Genomic DNA, 18,506 nt, shown 5'->3' on the forward strand with positions numbered 1-18,506 from the left:
AAATTTTTTTATATTTGTCCTAATTAAAAAATACAAAATATAAGAATCAAATATCAAAATTATTATTATTTTTATTTAAGAGTTGACTTATGAGTTAACGAGTCAAATATTGTAAAGTTTGAATTTGGTTCGTTTATTTTTAACGAATCGCGTTAAACAAACTCAAAAGAATTTTTGTGAATCTCGAGTTAAAAACAATTTGGTTACTTTACATGTCTATTCCCAACTGTCGATATGTGAATCTGGCATTTCAATCAAGCATTATACATGGTACAAATAAACTACGTAGAAATATATTTTTTTAAAAAAATTCGGTATTTGAAAACTTAAAATCTTATAAAATAACTTTAAATAAATGCTATCTGATTATTACTTCGATCGTCCTCAGAAAAGGAAAAATATAAAGAAAAGGAAATATACAAAAATGGTCATCCACATCTCCTGGGAACAGTCCAAGATCTAGTACTGGAATTCCTTTCTACCAACTTCATGTATCTCTTCCAATCATCAATCACCATCTGTATATCATGGATCTTGTTATCCATTCCAATACAACAATTTGCATGCATTGTAATCACCAGGTCGAGATCCTTACTGGGTTCACAAAACCCGCCAAAATAAGCAGTCTTCAAAAACCTGATCTCCATTTCAAGATTTTTGACATAAGGATCCATTTTGATCATGTTTAGGACGTCTTGGTCGTGTTTACCTGGGAAATAATCCTTTCCCATGTACCAGAATTTGTAGAATTTGATTGTTTTGTTGTTGGATTTGACGTAGTTGAAGCCTCCGTTTGGGGAGTTGCCCACGTCGGTGGAGTTTAGCTCTTCGTAGTAGTGGTCGCAGGCGATTTGGAAGTCGGCGTTTGGGTGAAATCTTGGGAATGGGTCTCTCAGCCACATAACATCCGCATCCTGCAGACAACCACAATGAAAACATGCATGAAATGCTAGCACTCGAAAAGGTTTTAATTGTCTGGTTTAGATTTGAAGCTTGATTTTTAATAACATTTTTTAATCTTTATCCGAACAGTTTCTATTTTTTAGAAAACTTTTTATAAAGCTAGATTTACTCAAGTTTTTCTTCCCTGACATGGACTTGAGTTTTTAAATACGGCTTGTCTATCCAAAATCGCAAACATAAATATTCAAACATAGTGTACGTACCGAGAATACGAAATTGTATCCCAGTTGAAGAACAACTCGAAGGAAATCAATCCTTCTCCACATCATTTTCAAATAATCCTTACTCATGAAATGTGCTTCGACGGCGAAGTTTACGCCGGCGGTGGTTACGGCGAAACAATGGAGCTTCACGGCCAAGCAACGCGCATAGGCGGTCTCGTCTAATGCCGCAACCACCACGTGATTAAGCAGGCGAAGAGTCTGATTTCCGATTCTGAAGCTCTCCAGAAAGAGATCGAAGATTGAGTTTGGTTCCGTCCACGCCGCATTTAAGGTAGTGATTATCACCGTCTTGCCATCCTCCATGGCTGCTTCCTTCAATGTGCTCTTCAATTTATTAATCTCATCACTGGTCTGATCAATCAAAGAGACAATGTTAAATAAAAAGATTTATACAATCTAAATTAAAAATCATAATTGATAAAATACTTATAATTGTAATATAATATGCAATTTTTTGAACCCCAAAAAAAGGGTAAGGAAAAGATTTTTTTGATCAACTAACTTGTCCATTTCGAGTTTGGTCTTTTCAAAGTTTGTTTGGTTACACTAATTTTTAATTTTCAGCTATTTTGATCCAATTTTTTATATGACATCGAACGAGTCAGCAATTTCATATGTCATGTTAGCATTTTTAAATGCAATGTCAGCATTTTTCACTAAAATATCAGCACTTCTCGGTTACGTCAGCATTTCGATGAAATAAAATTTAAAGCCAAAAAAATAATCGAAGTTAATCATCAAAATTAAACTTTCAAACTTTAATGAACTAAAACTCAAACTAAGAAATGTTAGTTGGCAAAAAAAATTATTTTCCCGTATTTTTAATCCGCACTTATAGGTCATCTAACACTAATATATAAGTTTAGAATTAAGTAGAAACGATCTTGGATTTGAGACCTAACTGTAATAAAACTCATACTCAAAATTACTTTATTTAATCAAAATAATAACTATAGTAATAATTTGACATTCTTCATTCCTACCTTTCTTACTTTATTCTGTAGAGTTAGACAACTTGATACTATTGTATTCTAGTTTAAATATCCGGATAGTCAAAATAGATCAATTATAAAATTATACTAGATTATTATTTAATAAGATATCCATAACCCACTGTATTTAATTTTATGAAATAGCCTAACAAATAAGATGTAAGAAAAAAAATTGAATATTTTACATAAAAATTATTACGTATTATAAAATTATTGACTGGTACACTCCGTTGAATTCAAATACTTTTTTAAAGTAAGCATACTGATCAATAAACCAGCTTTTATGGGCTGGATAAATCGATTATTTCCATTATTTCAGTTTAACTTGTTTTGTCAAATTCTATTGTCTGAGTTTGATTAGTAATTAAGTTTTAAAATCTTGAACAGACAATTTCTCGAACTTTATAAGAATAAAAAAACTTTTACGAGACCGTCTCACAAAGTCTATTTTGTGACACAAATATTTTATTTAGGTTACCCATGAAAAAATTACTTTTTATGACAAAAATATTACTTATTTTTGTAAATATGTACATGATTGATTCAATTCATGGATAAAGATCCGAAATATCATTGAGACCGTCTCATAAGAAACCTATTAAAAAATACAGGTGCAATAAATATTTTTGAAAAAAATACCGGTAGTATTGCTTTGACATCGTACTCTCTTAATTTATTAACCAAACAACACGTCTGTCAAATAATATATAAGAAAATGTACTAAAGATTCTATAATCAATTTTGGTCGAAACGGGGACGTAATTTTTAAGGCCATTGCCATAATTTCCAATTCATAATAAAAGTCAAAATTTTGACTTGTATACAACTGATTTTTACTTAATTTTTTTTTTAAAAAAATATTAATCAATATTATTGAAACCAAATTCCTGGACAGCTGTGGTGGAATGGAAATTAAAATCGGTCATAGAATGATTGCTTTTAAAAAAATCAATCTATTTACCAAGTCTATTCAAGCCTTCCACAAGAGTTATTTTTTATTATTATGAGACATAAATTAAACATCAACATATTTAAATTACAATTTCAATATTTTAACGTATAAGTACTAGTAATGACGAACTATTAATGTCTCTTTTTAAAAATTTGTGAGTTGGAAGATAATAATCTAATTAATCGTCTACATTTTAAGATTCTTACATCTGCAAAATTTAATCTGTAGGAAAAAATAATTACAAGATACAGTTGGACTTTCATATACGAGTCGAGAAAAACTAGAATTCGAAAATTTCTGGTCTTGTTTTCACAATGAATTTTCAATATTATGTACTTCTAAAATTAATTTTCACTCAAAAAAAATGTAAAAGGAGTGAATTTTTTTGTTAAACATATGCTTATAGTTTTAGTACATATGCTACATCATCAAGTATTTGTTGCCGTAGCAAAAATTGTGGCGATAACAATAATATAATTAAAATATTTTAAAAATTAATATATATGACAACCATAATATTATGTTTTAATAATAATTTTTCATTGGAACAAGTATTATTACAGAAATTATAAATATAAAAAGCTGCATGTTTGCTAATTCAATTCTAATTATAATTTCATTGAAAATCTCTTAATATAATATCTGGAGGGAAAAAAAAGGAGAACAAGAGTTATATATAACTTACATACGAAGGAAGGTCGTCTTGGTCGGAAGGGAATCGGTGCAACGACGAACCCCGTTTTTCAGAATCAGAGTCATTTAATGAAGATGAAAATGAATCGGACCTTTGAAATAATTGAGAAGGATACGAGGATTGATTAAGAACAAGGTAAGAAATTAGGCCAATGACCACAAACACCAAAGTAATTTTAACAGCTACGCTATAGTGATCGAGGCGATTGCGGTGGTTGATGGAGACTGTTTCGTGGCGGTTTTGATCATCGGAGCCACCAAGCTCAAGGGAGTCGCGGTCGCCTTTAGGGGTGGCGCCTCCACCATGGGAACCCATTGATACTTGTAATGGTCTGATCAAATGCATGAGATAGACTTCTATTTATCGATATTAAGGTAAATGGAAGTCAACTTAAAGTGCAGGGTATTATTATTAATTATAATGTAATAATTAAGCAGCCTTGCCTTTTTTTTTTTTTTTTTTGCGTCATATATACACTCATAATTCTGGGGCATAGATCATAATTCGAAAGCATCATGTACTCATTCTTGGCACTTTGTTACATACCCGATTAAATGAATGTTGAAAATAAGTTAGTCAAATTAATTATCTTTTAACTTGATAATTTTTAATTAATATCGTGGGTTGGTTGTTTAACTACAATTATCTTTTCTTTAATAAAAAACAGTGCTTGATTTAGAAGTTAGAACTGCTGAAATCAGTTTTTAGAGAACAACAATTTTGAACTCTTACTCTATACTATATATTACAAGTTTGCAATAAATTGAGAGGTGAAGTTATTGTTTTAAGTTATGTTAATATATAAAATAATTACTGCAGAATTAGGATGGAGTCGGTGGAATATCAAATGCAACGTAAAAAGAGTTCCGAGTATGAATCAAAATATTATTTTTAGAAGTACACGTCTATTATTTTTAAATAAATATACTAAAATGATTTTTTTAAGTGCCTACCTAACATTTTTAAATAATATATATTTGATTTGAAATTTTGTTTTTGATGATGGTTACCATTAATGGATCAAATGCACGTCGAATAGGATCAAATCCACTCCTCTGGAGCCACTGGTTTCTAAAATTCAGGTACGGATTCAGTTCATATCGGAAAAAAAGATTTCCAGCTAAATTGATGTAAATTAAGGCTGCAACCTAAGCACGAAAAAGTCTGCCCAACCTAAAAAACACTCACGTTGAAGTCCACTCTGGTTCATGCATACCGGTAAACAGAGGGCCTTTTTCTCTACATTATAAAGTCCTTTTATAGAACTTGGGTGAACTGGGTTAAATCGAGATCGACTCATCTAATATTGATTGGGTCGGGCCCTCGACCGGTTCATAACTTAGCAAAACGCCCCATCTATTGATTGTTAAGTACCAAGAATTTTGCTCCGACAGGCCAAACTCTTAACAACTCTAAAATTCAGAGTCACTTGTTCATGTTTTCTCGAGGTTATTTAGGTTTGGAATCCGTGCATCATATTACTCTAACTAGGGAAATTATCTGTTCACAGTTGATACACTTTCAATCTTTCCTGATCCCTTGGAGCTGAGAGCTACTCATTATAACTTGTCGGTCAGAAAAAACGTAAGCACGGTAGTGTACGACACGTCAATGATATCTGTAGCAATGAAGTTAATGAAACTGCCTATGTAACTGTTTATTTCTAATAATTAGAAATGGGAAAATGAGCATGGGAATTACGCCTCTTATTCCATGTCTTCAGCATATATGATAAACACTAGCACATTATGCATATTCATCTTTGTTAACTGCTACACCTTGTAATGGCAGATCTATAATGTTAAATGTGAACATGACCATCTAATGTAATCTGCGAGTAAACTTGCAACCTGAGACCAATAACAAATCATTGATAGCCAGGTTATTTCGCCCCTGATATATTGGCGGCTTATTCTTAAAATTTTGTCATAATAAGATCCTCAAATATGACAGGAAACAGGACTTGGAGAAGAGGAAGGTAGTTTCTCCTAGTGAGAAGGTGCTTTAAGGTGTACGTTTAAGTGCAACATGTGCTAAGATCTGTAAAGTCATAGATTAACCATTCATTTATTCAACAGTCTTCAAAGAAGCTAAGACTAACTCGCAGTGTGTCACAAGTGGCAATGAAGAATGGAGCGGAAAAGAGAACATTGGTAAGGCAATCGCTATTTTCCTTTCTATTGTAGGTCGCATTTTTGTGTTTTTTCACATATTTCAACTGACATGATAACAAATTCGCCTTTTGAAGTGCCATACTAAGAAGGTTTGGGGATTATAGTATCAGAAGCCAAAAGAAGGCAGTAGAGAGGTGGCTAGTGGCTACCACAGAACAAAGTGCTGAAGATGACTGAAGGGTTTTCCAGAAACAGCATCCTTGACATCCAAAATCTACTATGGCCTACAAAAACTAATATGCCATCTGTAAAGCGAAGAGCGATAAGGGTTGTGGTAAAAGATAAAAACTCATCTCATGAAGCATGACTAAGTTTACACAAAACTACCTGAAAATCATTCCTAGTATCACGCTTCAAACTACACCTGTAGCTACATTTCTGCACACCAAACAACTGTTCGCTACATCTCCCTAGTAGCATACTGGACAAATTTCTGATAATACAAAGCATAACAGAAGACTGAACAGGTCAGATTTAGAATTAAAGTTTGCTTTCACTTGAGAAAGTTTCTTAATGGATGCTGTGTTACATCTTACAATCTAGAAGAAAATTGTAATCTCGCAGTCTAATTCTATGTGCCAGGCTATTTGTTCGGTGAGTAGTGGCGTAAGATTTTTAAAAGCATGAAAACGCATTTTTGGTATTGTTCAGATCCATCGTCTGCGGTTTCTTGAGATTTGGGCACCTTGGATCCACCTGTCCCACCCCACCTCGGTTGGCCCTTTTGTCCTGCATAAATTAATTCATTATATTATTACATATTTTTTGGGTGGTGCTAAGGTTCAACATACTATATTGAAATTAAAACGCAAATTAAGCAAATCAGTGATTCTTACACTGGAAGTAGTGAGTCTGGGGCAGATTCGATGGTTGAAATTAGCCCGTTATCAGGCAATCAAAAGAATGTGATGAGTGAAAATAGCGACCATTGTTTCACAATTATCATATTTTTGTGAATGCTGGGGTATTAAACTGATTACATAAGAATCGATCTAATACAAATAGCATTAGTGCTGTTTTATTTATTTCTAAACATGAAATTTGAGTTGATTAATATGGCTTTTGATATTTTTAGCATTTCCAAACATATTTTTAGACACATTGTGACCGTTGATACAATATATGAAAAATTATGTGTAATATATATTTTTGATATGAAATACACATAAATCTTGACTAACAATGAACCAAAGAAAAACATTTTCTACATTTGTCATTGAAAATAAATATTACAAGATAATTAACACACTTTGTTACCAATTATGGAAAAGTAGTTTTCTAATTATAGATAAATATCTAAAATAAAATGGAATAGTGTAAAACTTTTTTCATGCCTATTACAAAGATAGATATGAAATATAATTATTATCAAATTAATCGGACACGGATTCTAAACGGGGCCAAGCAATATATCAAACTCGATCCAAGTTATCTCACTAATTTATAAATTGGAACAAATATTTCATCAATCCCAGGAGTCTGATCTCAAATTTGTAACAGGTAAACAGTCTCTTCAAAGTTCAAACCATCATCCAACGGCAGAAGTTGCAGATGATGAAGAAAAAATATTACAAACAAGCCTATGAAGTACAGCAGATCCAAAAGAGAATGATTACTATTGTAAACACCATTTTAAGTCCAAAGTGATGCAATAATGTTGATGACAACGACGATACTCCTCTCAACGGAGTTGAGATAAAAATTCAGAATTCGTTGAAACCAACTAACTAAGGTCTGTTTAATGATAAATAAGTGAGACTGAGCAACCATGCACAAGTAAGATGTAGGTAACGACTTCAGCAAAGAACTTAAGTGTTTCTCAAATGAGAAGTCATTAACTCATTGATTTTGGTGAGCTTACTGACCATTCACACAGATTAACAGCCATTCGGCTGGTGTATGACTGGCTAATTAGCCACCATATGCAAAAGAAACATTCTGGGGTGCCTAAAAAGCAAATGTAAGAATTAACCTCCTCAGAAACGGAAGTCTCTCTCAATGGTCTAGGTGAGATTACAGACCACTCATACAGATGGAAAGTATTTGGGCTGATGAATGACTGGCCAATTACCCACCATAGATTGGCACAATATATTTAGGACAAACCACACGCAATTACATTAACTTTCATTTCAGTGTAAGTGCATGCTGGGGGTGGACGCAGGAATTTAGTAGAGGTGGAGAAACTCTATGCATTTCTCGCCGTAAAGCTTGCATTTTTATGAGAAAAAAACAAACTCGAAAATCCTGCCCACCTCAGATTGCACCAACTTGACATCAGATTGTATCAAGAACCAATAACTAGGCAATTGCAACTCGCAAGGCACTTTCAAATCTCTACAACATAAAAATTTTAGGAAATCAAAGTGCTTCTACATCAAGCAAACGGCGAAAAACAAAAAAAATGCGCAACCATCGTTGAAGCAGGGCGTACTAGCAATCAAAAAGGGAAAACTGAAATAAATACCAGAGTATCGATGAGGAAATCAAAGCCGCCTTGAATTAAAAAGAATAGTGGATTGGGTATGTCATCTTTGATCTCGGTCTCCACACCGCAGTAGAGAGACTCGCTCTGATCTCATCCATAACTCTTCTCCCACTGGAATTTCTCTGCGTAAGTAAACTTGCAGAAGAGGAACAAAGGTGGCGAAGGGTGAGTTCAAACATATGCAAGTCGGCTCAACACTTCGCCGTGCAGCTAGGGTTTGTAGATTGTTTGTTTTACTTTCAAAATTGATTATAATATTTTGGTAAGTAAATAAAAAAATTACTGGACACTCTTACCCAAATATGTATGTGTAATTCAAAATTATCATTTACATTCATGTTTCGTAATTCACAATCAAACTTATATCTTTTGTAACAAATAAGAATATTTTGTTTAAAAAACATGTATTAAAATCACTTATTTATTAAACACTTTATATTAAAAATAATCGCCTTCTCATTTTTATTTTCAAATCCTACTTGCTCCTCCATTTATTCATAATTTATAATTTTAATTATTTGCTCCTCCATTTATTCATAATTTATAATTTTAATTACTCTTTAAAAACATATTCTTTTGCAAACCTAGTCTAAAAATGAATGAAATTTGCTAGTATTTTATTCATTTGTCATAAAGGTAATTTTGTATATTTAGAAACATAAATAAAGTGAGAAATGCTTATACCATCAAATGCACTTAAAAGCGCATAAATTTGCATATACCGAAGGTTATATGAGCATTTTTTGGTATTAAAAAAACACATATTAATATTTTATTGGGGTTTTATTCAACTTGGAATTTTTACGTATGCAAATTTCACTTAATAAATACATCGCGCTGCAAGTGTTGTACATTAAACTCGTTCCGCCCTCTCAAGTCTCACCTCCCCTATTTCCTCAGGACACTATAAATAGGGCAAAACACAGGTCTCGTTCTATCTCGCCGGAAACTTCTGGAATTGAAATCCGAATTACTCGAGAATACTAATTTGAGATCAATCTTTTACCTAGACTCCATTACTATCAGTGGTATTGTGGTGGTTTTATCAAGTAATTAATTGTGATGGAGGCCTCTAGGAATTCCCAACCTCCGCTGCAGACTGAATCCGCTACCGAAGAGGTAAACGAGGCGGAAGAGCGACAGGAGCAGCAAGAGGAGGGTGAGAATGAAGTTTTGATGTCGAAAGCGCAGGCCTTAATGGACAGGATCGTTGCGAACCCTGAAAACCCTAATCCCAATGCGCTTCATGCCCTTGCTACTCTTCTCGAGACCGAAGAATCCAGGTATTATTTGTGTGCCCGGTGGAAACATCTTCTGGACAGTGGTGTTTCTATTAGGAAAATATCCTTCTTTTTTTCTTTGAAAAGTTAGGATGGACACACCATTGCATTCTTAGGTGGAACTTTAGCGTTTACCAATCAACTTATTTAACTGTAGGTCACGGGCTTTATAACTAGTATAAAAGAGAGTCATAAGAGATGCTACCTATTACTGTAATAATGCTGGGAATCACTTTCTTTCTTTTTTCTTCCATGAAAGAAACGGAGCGGGGGAGAGAAATTTATTCAGTTTATTTTCAGGTTTCAAGGCTGTCCTACCTCAATGTTGTTTTACTTTTATAAGTGCAGTTGTCTTTTCTTCTTCTTTTTCTTTCTTTCTCCGTTCCAAACACTTCATCAGGAACTTTTATTTAATTTAGATTTGGTATCTTTGTGAATGTTTCAAATCAATATTCTGTTTTTGTTTTGGAATTGACACATGGAACCCCAAGAACTTTAGTTTTTAATGACGGAAAGAGTTTTATTCATTTTATACTACTGTCCATTTCATGCAATCTACCGTATCTTTAATAATGGTTATTTCTGCACATATTATGAATTAACTATGACAGTATTCAATTATTCTATCCATTTTGAATAAATTTGTTAAACTTATATCTGAAAGAAATGCTTGATTAATGCCAATTTATTCTATGCTGTTTTATAAGATGCCTGATTTGGAGTACGTGCTCTTTTTATTTTTAATGCATGATGTTGATTTTATAGTGTTTCTGTGTTTTCTGTAAAATGTGAAATTCTTGGTCAAGGTGTGGAAGTATCCGTTAGTGGTAAAAAAGACTTAGGACAAACGAACTATTTTTTTTTTACTTTTAGTCGAGCCGCCAACAATTGAGATGGTGTGGCTAACTAGAGTTACCTATACATGGAGATTCATGTGATAGGCTTGGCAGATCACCTGGCTATCATTTTTGTTCAGAAAAATGTATTTTTAGGTTAACATGATAGTGTAGTTTTAATAAGCATGAAATTACATGAATTGTAACTTTGAAACAATTGCAATAAACAAATAAGCATGAAATTACATGAATTGTAACTTTGAAACCACTCACTCTATATTATGTTTTTGCCTCTGGGAACAGAGATGGTCTGGCGGAATGGAGTGTGAGGACCGTCGAAGAGGCTATCTTGTGTTGTGTATATTTACCTTTATTACTGCTTAGAACTTCTAGGAATTTAGTTAGTTAATGGGAGACCATGACACGGAAAGCATGACATACTATACTTTTTTAAATTAAGACTGTTTTTTTTTTATTTTTTTGAAAGCTTTATCCAATTTTACAACAGTTCAAATCTAGTAAATTTTTCTTACCAGATATTGTTTCTTTGGCAATGCTTTAGATACATGGAGGTTCCAGATTACTCGTCAACAAGTAATGGCAGGTCTGCCCATAATGTCGGACGGCTGGGTAACCTTATTCGGGTATTTGCTGACTTTTCCTTTTGCATTTTCCAACTTCATTTGCTCTAGCTATTGTTTCCTTTTGATATGTGGGAGAGCTGATGGGATCGGTCTAAATGATTAGAATGTTGATTTCTTGTTTCTATTTCTGCAGGAGAATGACGAGTTTTTTGAGCTGATATCTTCAAAATTTCTAACTGAAAGTAGATATTCGGTATCAGTACAAGCAGCAACCACAAGGCTTCTTTTCAGCTGTTCACTAACTTGGATGGTATGATAATAGCCGACAATTGTTAATATTTCATTAATGTACTATTACTACCTTGATGCATGCCCTACTTTAGTTATTTTCATTCTGTTGTTTAGTTTGTATTCCTTGGTTTGAAGAATAAGTAAATTTGAATACAGTATCCACATGTATTTGAAGATGATGTTCTAAAGAATATAAGAGACTGGGTGATAAATGAGATACCTCGGGCGTCTGCTGATGATCGTAATTGGAAGCTTGAAACTGGCAAAAGGAAGACCCCAGATTCTGAAATGTTGCGCACATACTCTACTGGGTTACTTGCTGTATCCTTGGCCTGGTATGTTCTCATAGACTTCTTCGTTTTGTTTATGGTTGTCCTCATTCTCTTTGTAACTCGTCGTTTTGGGCATTTGTGATTTTAGTGGTGGTCAAGTGGTGGAAGATGTGTTAACATCTGGACTGCCAGCTAAGCTAATGCGATACCTACGTATTCGGGTTTTGGGCGAGATAAGCACAAGTCAAAAAGATTCCAGTCCATTAATTGAGAACAAAAGTGCGTCAACTATGGTGTGCCCGAAAACCAGAGAGGAAAATCGGAGTAGGTTGCGGTATGTTTCAGAGACTTCACACTTGGATTTAGATGTTTCAAGAAAACATACCGGTGAAAAGGATCGTGATAGGGATTGTTTGTCATTGGATGAAACAGAGAGGGATCGTGATAGGTATGGCAGTAGGCAGGCATATGGAGATGATTTTTCTGTTAATGAGGAACATCTTGATAGTATAGCTCTTGAGGTTGAGGCTTGTGAGGTAGAAGCAGAAGGTGACGAAAAATGCAGCATTAGAGATTTCTGTGAATTAAAATCAAAGACTGTTGGAAAATCAGGTCGTGGGTTTCCCAGATCTAGGGGAAAAGGTCGGTCTAGCGAAGGAGTGTTAGAAAATGAGCAAGCTTTGACATCTCCTTGTTGCGGCAATAGATCAGGACAACCACGAAGCTCAAAGGACAGAAGTGTGACTAAAATTCAAGATTTGAAAAGAATGTCAGAAGCTAAGAGAGGCCAAGAAAGAACCGATGCTGATGATTCTATGCTTGAAAGGGCAGACAATGATGACTGCTTCCAAGAATGCAGAGTTGGATCTAAAGATATTATTGATTTGGTGAAACAAGCTGTTAGAGCTGCTGAGGCTGAAGCAAGAGCTGCCAATGCTCCTTCAGTAGCCATAAGGGCTGCTGGTGATGATGCTGCAGAATTGGTTAAGACTGCTGCTTTTGAGGTGAATATATTTTTGTTTCTAGCTGAATGCACACAGATATGTAGTTTTTATACATTGTGTATTATTTTCTGATTTCAGGAATACAGAAAGACCAATGATGAGGAAGCTTCAGTTGCTGCTGCTGCAAGAGCTTTATCCACTGTTGTAGATGCAGCAAAAGCTGTTTCTCTTTCGAGGTTAGTGGTTGATATCCTTCATTATGTAGCTTGGTACTGATTTCTACTAATTACATTCGTTATAATAGCATATTTTGTCCATTGTCATTTGTTAACTTAATCTAGATTATGTGACCTATTTTTGTAGGACCACAACTCATGTTGATGATGATTCAGGACATCCAAGACCTACAGAGATAGAAGTTAATGAAGATATTGGTGAATTTGTCATCCTGGACAGTGACTCCCTTGCGAAGCTAAGGGAGAAATTCTGTATCCAGTGTCTTGTGATTCTTGGGGAGTACATGGAAGTCCTTGGTCCTGTGCTTCGTGAGAAGGGTGTTGATGTCACTGTTGCTTTGCTGCAGAGAAGTTCAAAGCATATAGAGGCTTCAAGAACCATGCTTCTTTTGCACGACATTTTGAAGTTAATTTGTGCGTTGGCGGCTCATAGAAAGTTTGGTCAATTGTTTGTTGATCGTGGTGGCATTCAGAGACTGCTTGCTGTTTCGAGAAGTGCCCCAACTTTTTTTGGTCTGTCTTCCTGCTTATACACAATTGGTTCTATTCAGGTAGTTTTTACCCTCGGATTAATCATTTTCAAGTGTGTTTCTCCCTGAAGTCTGATATGATTACGTTGCCCTTGTTCGTGCAGCTTTCTATTTCTTCTCTCAACCCTATATCTGTATTTTTATGTTCAATATTATTTTAGCTGCTTTAGACTTAATGACATTATTTTGCAGGGGATAATGGAACGCGTATGCGCCCTTCCTTCCAATGTTGTTCACCAGGTTGTTGAGTTGGCTCTTCAACTTCTTCAATGTCAACAGGATCAGTCCAGGAAAAATGGCGCTTTATTTTTTGCTGCTGCTTTTGTCTTCAGAGCAGTCATCGATGCATTTGATGCGCAAGAAGGTCTACAGAAACTTCTTCATCTTTTGCATGATGCTGCATCAGTGAGATCTGGCGTTCCTCCTGGGCAATTAAATAACCCAGTGTCCCTTCGAAATGACCAATCTCCTTCAGTGGTACTGACCTCACCCGAAAAGCAAATAGCATATCATACTTGTCTTGCACTGCGACAATATTTTAGAGCACATTTGCTCTTGCTTGTGGATTCGGTTCGTCCCACTAAAAGCATTCGTGGTGCACCACCAACGAGGAACATTTCAGCTATTAGGGCTGCCGACAAGCCACTCGATATAAGTAACGAGGCAATGGATGCTGTATTTCGTCAAATACAGAAGGATCGAAAACTCGGTCCTGCTTTTGTGAGGACTCGTTGGCCTGTGGTTGACAAATTCTTAAATTCAAATGGTCATATAACCATGTTAGAATTGTGCCAGGTGCAACTTAGTATTGTTATATCATTTTTTAAATATTTATCATGGTTTTCTTCTTTTTTTTGACATTTTTCTTTGCTTTATAGGCCCCTCCAGTTGAACGCTATTTGCACGATTTGCTTCAATACGCACTTGGTGTATTGCACATTGTAACTTTGGTCCCTTATAGCCGCAAACTCATTGTAAATGTGACATTAAGTACTGATCGCGTTGGTATAGCTGTCATTTTGGATGCGGCAAATGGTGCTGGTTATGTTGAACCTGAGGTAAAGCCTGCAAAAATTATTGGGCTTATTTGGATCATTTTTATTTATTAATAATAGTTACATCATCTTCAAAATGTCAGATTGTTGAGCCAGCTTTGAATCTGTTGATAAACCTTGTCTGCCCTCCTCCATCAATCAGCAATAAATCAAGTGCCAGCGCGCAAAGTCAGCAGTTTACTTCCTTCCAAAGTGGAAATGGTTCTGCCATGGAATCTAGGGACCGAAATGTGGATCGAGCTGCCAACGTTCCTAGCCAGAATGAACCAAGGGACCGGAATGGGGAACCTTCTTCATTGGATAGAGGTGTCTTATCTGTAGTTTCTGCATCATCTGTTGGTAATACATTGTCACAAGCATCTGCATCTACAGTGGCATCAGGGTTAGTTGGAGATCGTAGAATATCTCTAGGTGCTGGAGCAGGTTGTGCTGGGCTTGCTGCGCAGCTGGAACAAGGATATCGTCAAGCTAGAGATGCTGTTCGTGCAAACAATGGCATAAAAGTTCTTCTTCAGCTCCTTCAACCCCGGATGGTAACATCTCCGGCTGCTCTTGACTGTCTTCGTGCTCTCACATGCCGAGTTCTTCTTGGTTTAGCTAGAGATGATACAATTGCACACATATTGACAAAGCTTCAGGTTAGTGTCAACTGCAAAGACAATCTATTTGAAATCACTACTAAACTACGAAGTCCAATAGTTGTGCAATTGCTTTGAATAACAGAGGGCTTTAAAATTTAGTAATTTGTGATGTTGATTCTGACTTTTTATTTTAGGTGGGGAAAAAGCTGTCAGAGCTTATCCGTGATTCTGGAAGCCAGACCCCTGGTGGAGAACAGAATCGATGGCAGTCAGAGCTTGCCCAAGTGACTATTGAGCTTATCGGGGTATGCAATTATATATCCATATGGAAGTTTATTGAAGGCCTGAGCTTTTTTATTTGGTGTCAAGTGTGCTTTTGTTACTAGACGTATTTACAATTATTTTGTCTTTGTAGGTTGTTACAAATTCTGGTCGTGCAACTACTTTATCGGCTAGTGATGCTGCTACCCCAACATTGAGGCGTATTGAACGAGCTGCCATAGCTGCAGCAACTCCCATTTCTTATGATCCCAGGTATCAGCGATTCTGGTTCAGTGTTCTATTATAAGCGCAAGACAATTTTTGAGCTACTTCTCCGTGCCTCTCCTTTCTCATTCCTCGCCCTTTTGTACGCTCACATGCTTTCACTCTTTTAGGGAACTTTTACTTCTTGTGCATGAGCACCTTCAAGCAACTGGGTTACCAGAAACTGCTGCACTGCTTCTCAAAGAGGCGCTGTTGACACCTCTGCCCTCTTTAGCTGCTCCCTCGTCTCTATCATACCAAGGTTTTGGACAAGAAGTTTCCTCATTACAAATTCAATGGCCATCTGGACGTGCTGCTTGTGGATTTCTCTCGGATAAGCCAAAAGTTTATACTCACCTTGAGGATTCTAGATTGAGATGTGACTCAGCTGTTTTCTCTTCAAAGAAGAAACCATTGGCATGCTCAGCTGCTCTTGGTTACTCAAAAATTCAACCCAAATTGGAGGACAGCCTGGTGTTATCAAACATAAAAAATAATATGAGCTCCAGAAGATCTTATGTTGCTGCAGATAATCAAGGAACTCCATCAGTATCTGCTATGAAATCAGGTGGTGATGCAGATGTACAGATTCGAATTCCAATTGTGTTGCCAATGAAAAGAAAATTAACAGATTCAAGAGATAACAGTTTGATTTCATCTGGGAAAAGACTGAATACTGGTGATCACATACTCAGTTCTCCTAGTTTTACCACACCTAATAGTGCTCGTAGAAGTGGTCTTCAGCCAGATGCTAACCTGTTTTGCACACCAAGTCTAGCTCCAAAAGATCACCATAGTCGATTGCCACCTAATGTTCTATCAGCTGATATTGATGAAAGCCAGTTTACTGGGTCTCAGGTAGGCCAGACTTCTTTTTCTCAACATGTACTTCTCAACGATCCACAACCTTGTGGCACAGAACGGGTTACACTGGATTCTCTAGTTGTACAGTATTTGAAGCACCAACATCGTCAATGCCCAGCTCCTATCACAACTTTACCACCTCTTTCACTCTTGCACCCTCATGTCTGTCCCGAACCAAGACGAAGCCTTGATGCTCCATCAAATGTGACAGCACGGTTGAGCACACGTGAATTTAGAAGTATGTATGGGGGAATTCACGGAAGTCGTAAGGACCGACAGTTTGTTTATGGTAGATTCAGACCGTGGCGGACATGCAGAGATGATACCAGTTCCCTGCTAACTTGTATTTCGTTTTTGGGAGATTCTTCTCGGATTGCTACTGGTGGCCATTCTGGGGAACTAAAAGTGTTCGACTCCAACAACAACAGTGTGTTGGAGAGTTGCACCAGTCATCAGTTTCCTTTGACACTCGTTCAGTCACATTTTGTGGGTGAAAATCAACTCGTTATTTCTTCAAGTTCTAATGATGTTCGCTTGTGGGATGCATCTTCAATCTCAGGTGGTCCAAAGCATTCCTTTGAGGGAATCAAAGCTGCAAGATTCAGTATTTCGGGTTCTGTATTTGCTGCATTAAGATCAGATCCAAGCCCCCGAGAAATTCTTCTGTATGATGTTCATGCCTGCCAGTTAGATATGACGCTTTCAGATACATCAAACACCCATTCTGGTCGTGGCCATGCGTATTCTCTTGTTCATTTTAGCCCATCAGACTCCATGCTGCTTTGGAATGGAGTATTATGGGATAGAAGGGGTTCGGGCCCAATTCATCGCTTTGATCAATTCACGGACCATGGTGGAGGGGGTTTTCATCCTGCTGGGAACGAGGTATGTTTAATGTCGAGTTGTTCAATAGGAGTTTTAACACAGCTGTGAGAAATTTCGTTTCTGTTGTTCTTAACTAATGTTTTGACAGGTCATTATAAACTCTGAGGTCTGGGATCTTCGAAATCTGAGACTCCTTCGAAGCGTCCCATCCTTGGATCAGACAGCTATAACGTTCAATGCCAGTGGTGATGTTATATACGCAATCCTGAGGAGAAATCTTGAAGACGTCAATTCAGTTTATAATACTCGTCGAGTGAAACATCCTCTCTTTTCTGCTTTCCGCACTATTGATGCAGTCAATTACTCTGACATTGCCACAGTTTCTGTAGACCGATGTGTACTTGACTTTGCAACTGAACCAACTGATTCTTTCTTGGGTTTAATCACGATGGATGACCAAGATGAGATGTATTCTTCTGCTAGGGTATATGAAATTGGTCGACGCAAACCAACCGATGATGATTCTGACCCCGATGATGCAGAGAGTGAAGAAGACGAAGATGATGAAGGTGACGATGATTCGATCTTGGAACAGGATCTTGTTGGAGATGGTGAGAGTGATGTCGGTGACATGAGTAATGATGACGATGGTCTGAGCGAATTTGAAGATGACGATGAAGATGATGATGGGGATTTCATGATGGATGGTGTCGATTTTGATGGGGATGGGGTTCTGGAGATTGTTACCGAAGGTGATGAGGATGATGATAGTGATTTCCTTGAATCCTTTAGTAGCGGAGATGAGGATTTGCTTTAGGAGAGACGTGGTTGGATTTGGCGTTTTTAAGGTCGGGGTTTTGAAACGCAGAGATGTAAATTGTAGGCTATTGGTCTGATATAAAATAAATATTTGTTAAATTTTATTTGAAATTTTGTTGTGATTTAGTTGCTTCGCCTTTTGAGGTTCTTTGGAAATCTACTAACCATATGTTTCTTTTGGTGGTTAAATCCATCTCACTACCCAAAATTATTCACCATTAGGATGGTTGAGATGAGCAAAAATTTTGGTATTTACAAATTAATACAAGTCATTCTAATTATCATGTCTTTTCATTTCCTTAGAATGTAACATTAACAGAATACACCCAAATAAACCTGTTCGAATATAATCGGATTTGATGTGAAAAGTTAAGCTT

General features: G+C 36.2%; 2 protein-coding genes and 1 long non-coding RNA gene across 4 annotated transcripts; 1 reads left to right on the top strand and 2 right to left on the bottom strand.

Annotated features, from left to right (window-relative positions):
- Positions 1–227: 227 nt before the first annotated feature.
- On the bottom strand, positions 228–4,142 carry LOC140970333 (uncharacterized protein At4g15970-like). Its single transcript, XM_073432005.1, has 3 exons — positions 3,817–4,142; positions 1,167–1,538; positions 228–914 (listed from the first exon to the last, which is right to left on the bottom strand). Exons 1-3 carry the CDS (start codon positions 4,138–4,140, stop codon positions 429–431), a joined length of 1,182 nt encoding a protein of 393 aa, XP_073288106.1. The 5' UTR covers positions 4,141–4,142; the 3' UTR covers positions 228–428.
- A 1,738-nt stretch (positions 4,143–5,880) lies between these two features.
- LOC140970334 (uncharacterized) lies at positions 5,881–8,719 on the bottom strand. Of its 2 annotated transcripts, none has more exons than XR_012174114.1 (3): positions 8,467–8,719; positions 6,327–6,728; positions 5,881–6,223 (listed from the first exon to the last, which is right to left on the bottom strand). It is a non-coding gene; the product is annotated as an uncharacterized lncRNA (long non-coding RNA). The 2 variants fall into 2 exon arrangements; XR_012174115.1 differs by lacking the exon at positions 5,881–6,223 and adding an exon at positions 6,836–8,336 and having other exon boundaries at positions 6,460–6,728.
- Positions 8,720–9,360: 641 nt separating this feature from the next.
- LOC140970294 (DDB1- and CUL4-associated factor homolog 1-like) lies at positions 9,361–18,255 on the top strand. Its single transcript, XM_073431948.1, has 14 exons — positions 9,361–9,770; positions 11,166–11,247; positions 11,381–11,497; positions 11,635–11,813; positions 11,899–12,754; positions 12,833–12,930; positions 13,058–13,481; positions 13,653–14,255; positions 14,339–14,518; positions 14,599–15,153; positions 15,291–15,401; positions 15,512–15,630; positions 15,753–17,370; positions 17,459–18,255. The coding sequence occupies exons 1-14, from the start codon at positions 9,550–9,552 to the stop codon at positions 18,125–18,127; spliced, it is 5,832 nt and encodes a 1,943-aa protein (XP_073288049.1). The 5' UTR covers positions 9,361–9,549; the 3' UTR covers positions 18,128–18,255.
- Positions 18,256–18,506: the final 251 nt, after the last annotated feature.

This window comes from Primulina huaijiensis, unplaced genomic scaffold, assembly GCF_012295235.1.
Source record: "Primulina huaijiensis isolate GDHJ02 unplaced genomic scaffold, ASM1229523v2 scaffold5453, whole genome shotgun sequence".
Taxonomy (NCBI): domain Eukaryota; kingdom Viridiplantae; phylum Streptophyta; class Magnoliopsida; order Lamiales; family Gesneriaceae; genus Primulina; species Primulina huaijiensis.

What these genes read in the sequence shown, in the direction of transcription:
- LOC140970294 (XM_073431948.1), top strand. Translation starts at nt 9,550, where the DNA reads ATGGAGGCCTCTAGGAATTCCCAACCTCCGCTGCAGACTGAATCCGCT. An exon ending in TGACTATTGAGCTTATCGGG is followed by an intron (nt 15,402 to 15,511) that starts GTATGCAATTAT and finishes TTGTCTTTGTAG; the next exon opens with GTTGTTACAAATTCTGGTCG. An exon ending in TTCATCCTGCTGGGAACGAG is followed by an intron (nt 17,371 to 17,458) that starts GTATGTTTAATG and finishes ATGTTTTGACAG; the next exon opens with GTCATTATAAACTCTGAGGT.
- LOC140970333 (XM_073432005.1), bottom strand. Translation starts at nt 4,140, where the DNA reads ATGGGTTCCCATGGTGGAGGCGCCACCCCTAAAGGCGACCGCGACTCC. An exon ending in AAGACGACCTTCCTTCGTAT is followed by an intron (nt 1,539 to 3,816) that starts GTAAGTTATATA and finishes TTGATTGATCAG; the next exon opens with ACCAGTGATGAGATTAATAA. An exon ending in GATACAATTTCGTATTCTCG is followed by an intron (nt 915 to 1,166) that starts GTACGTACACTA and finishes GGTTGTCTGCAG; the next exon opens with GATGCGGATGTTATGTGGCT.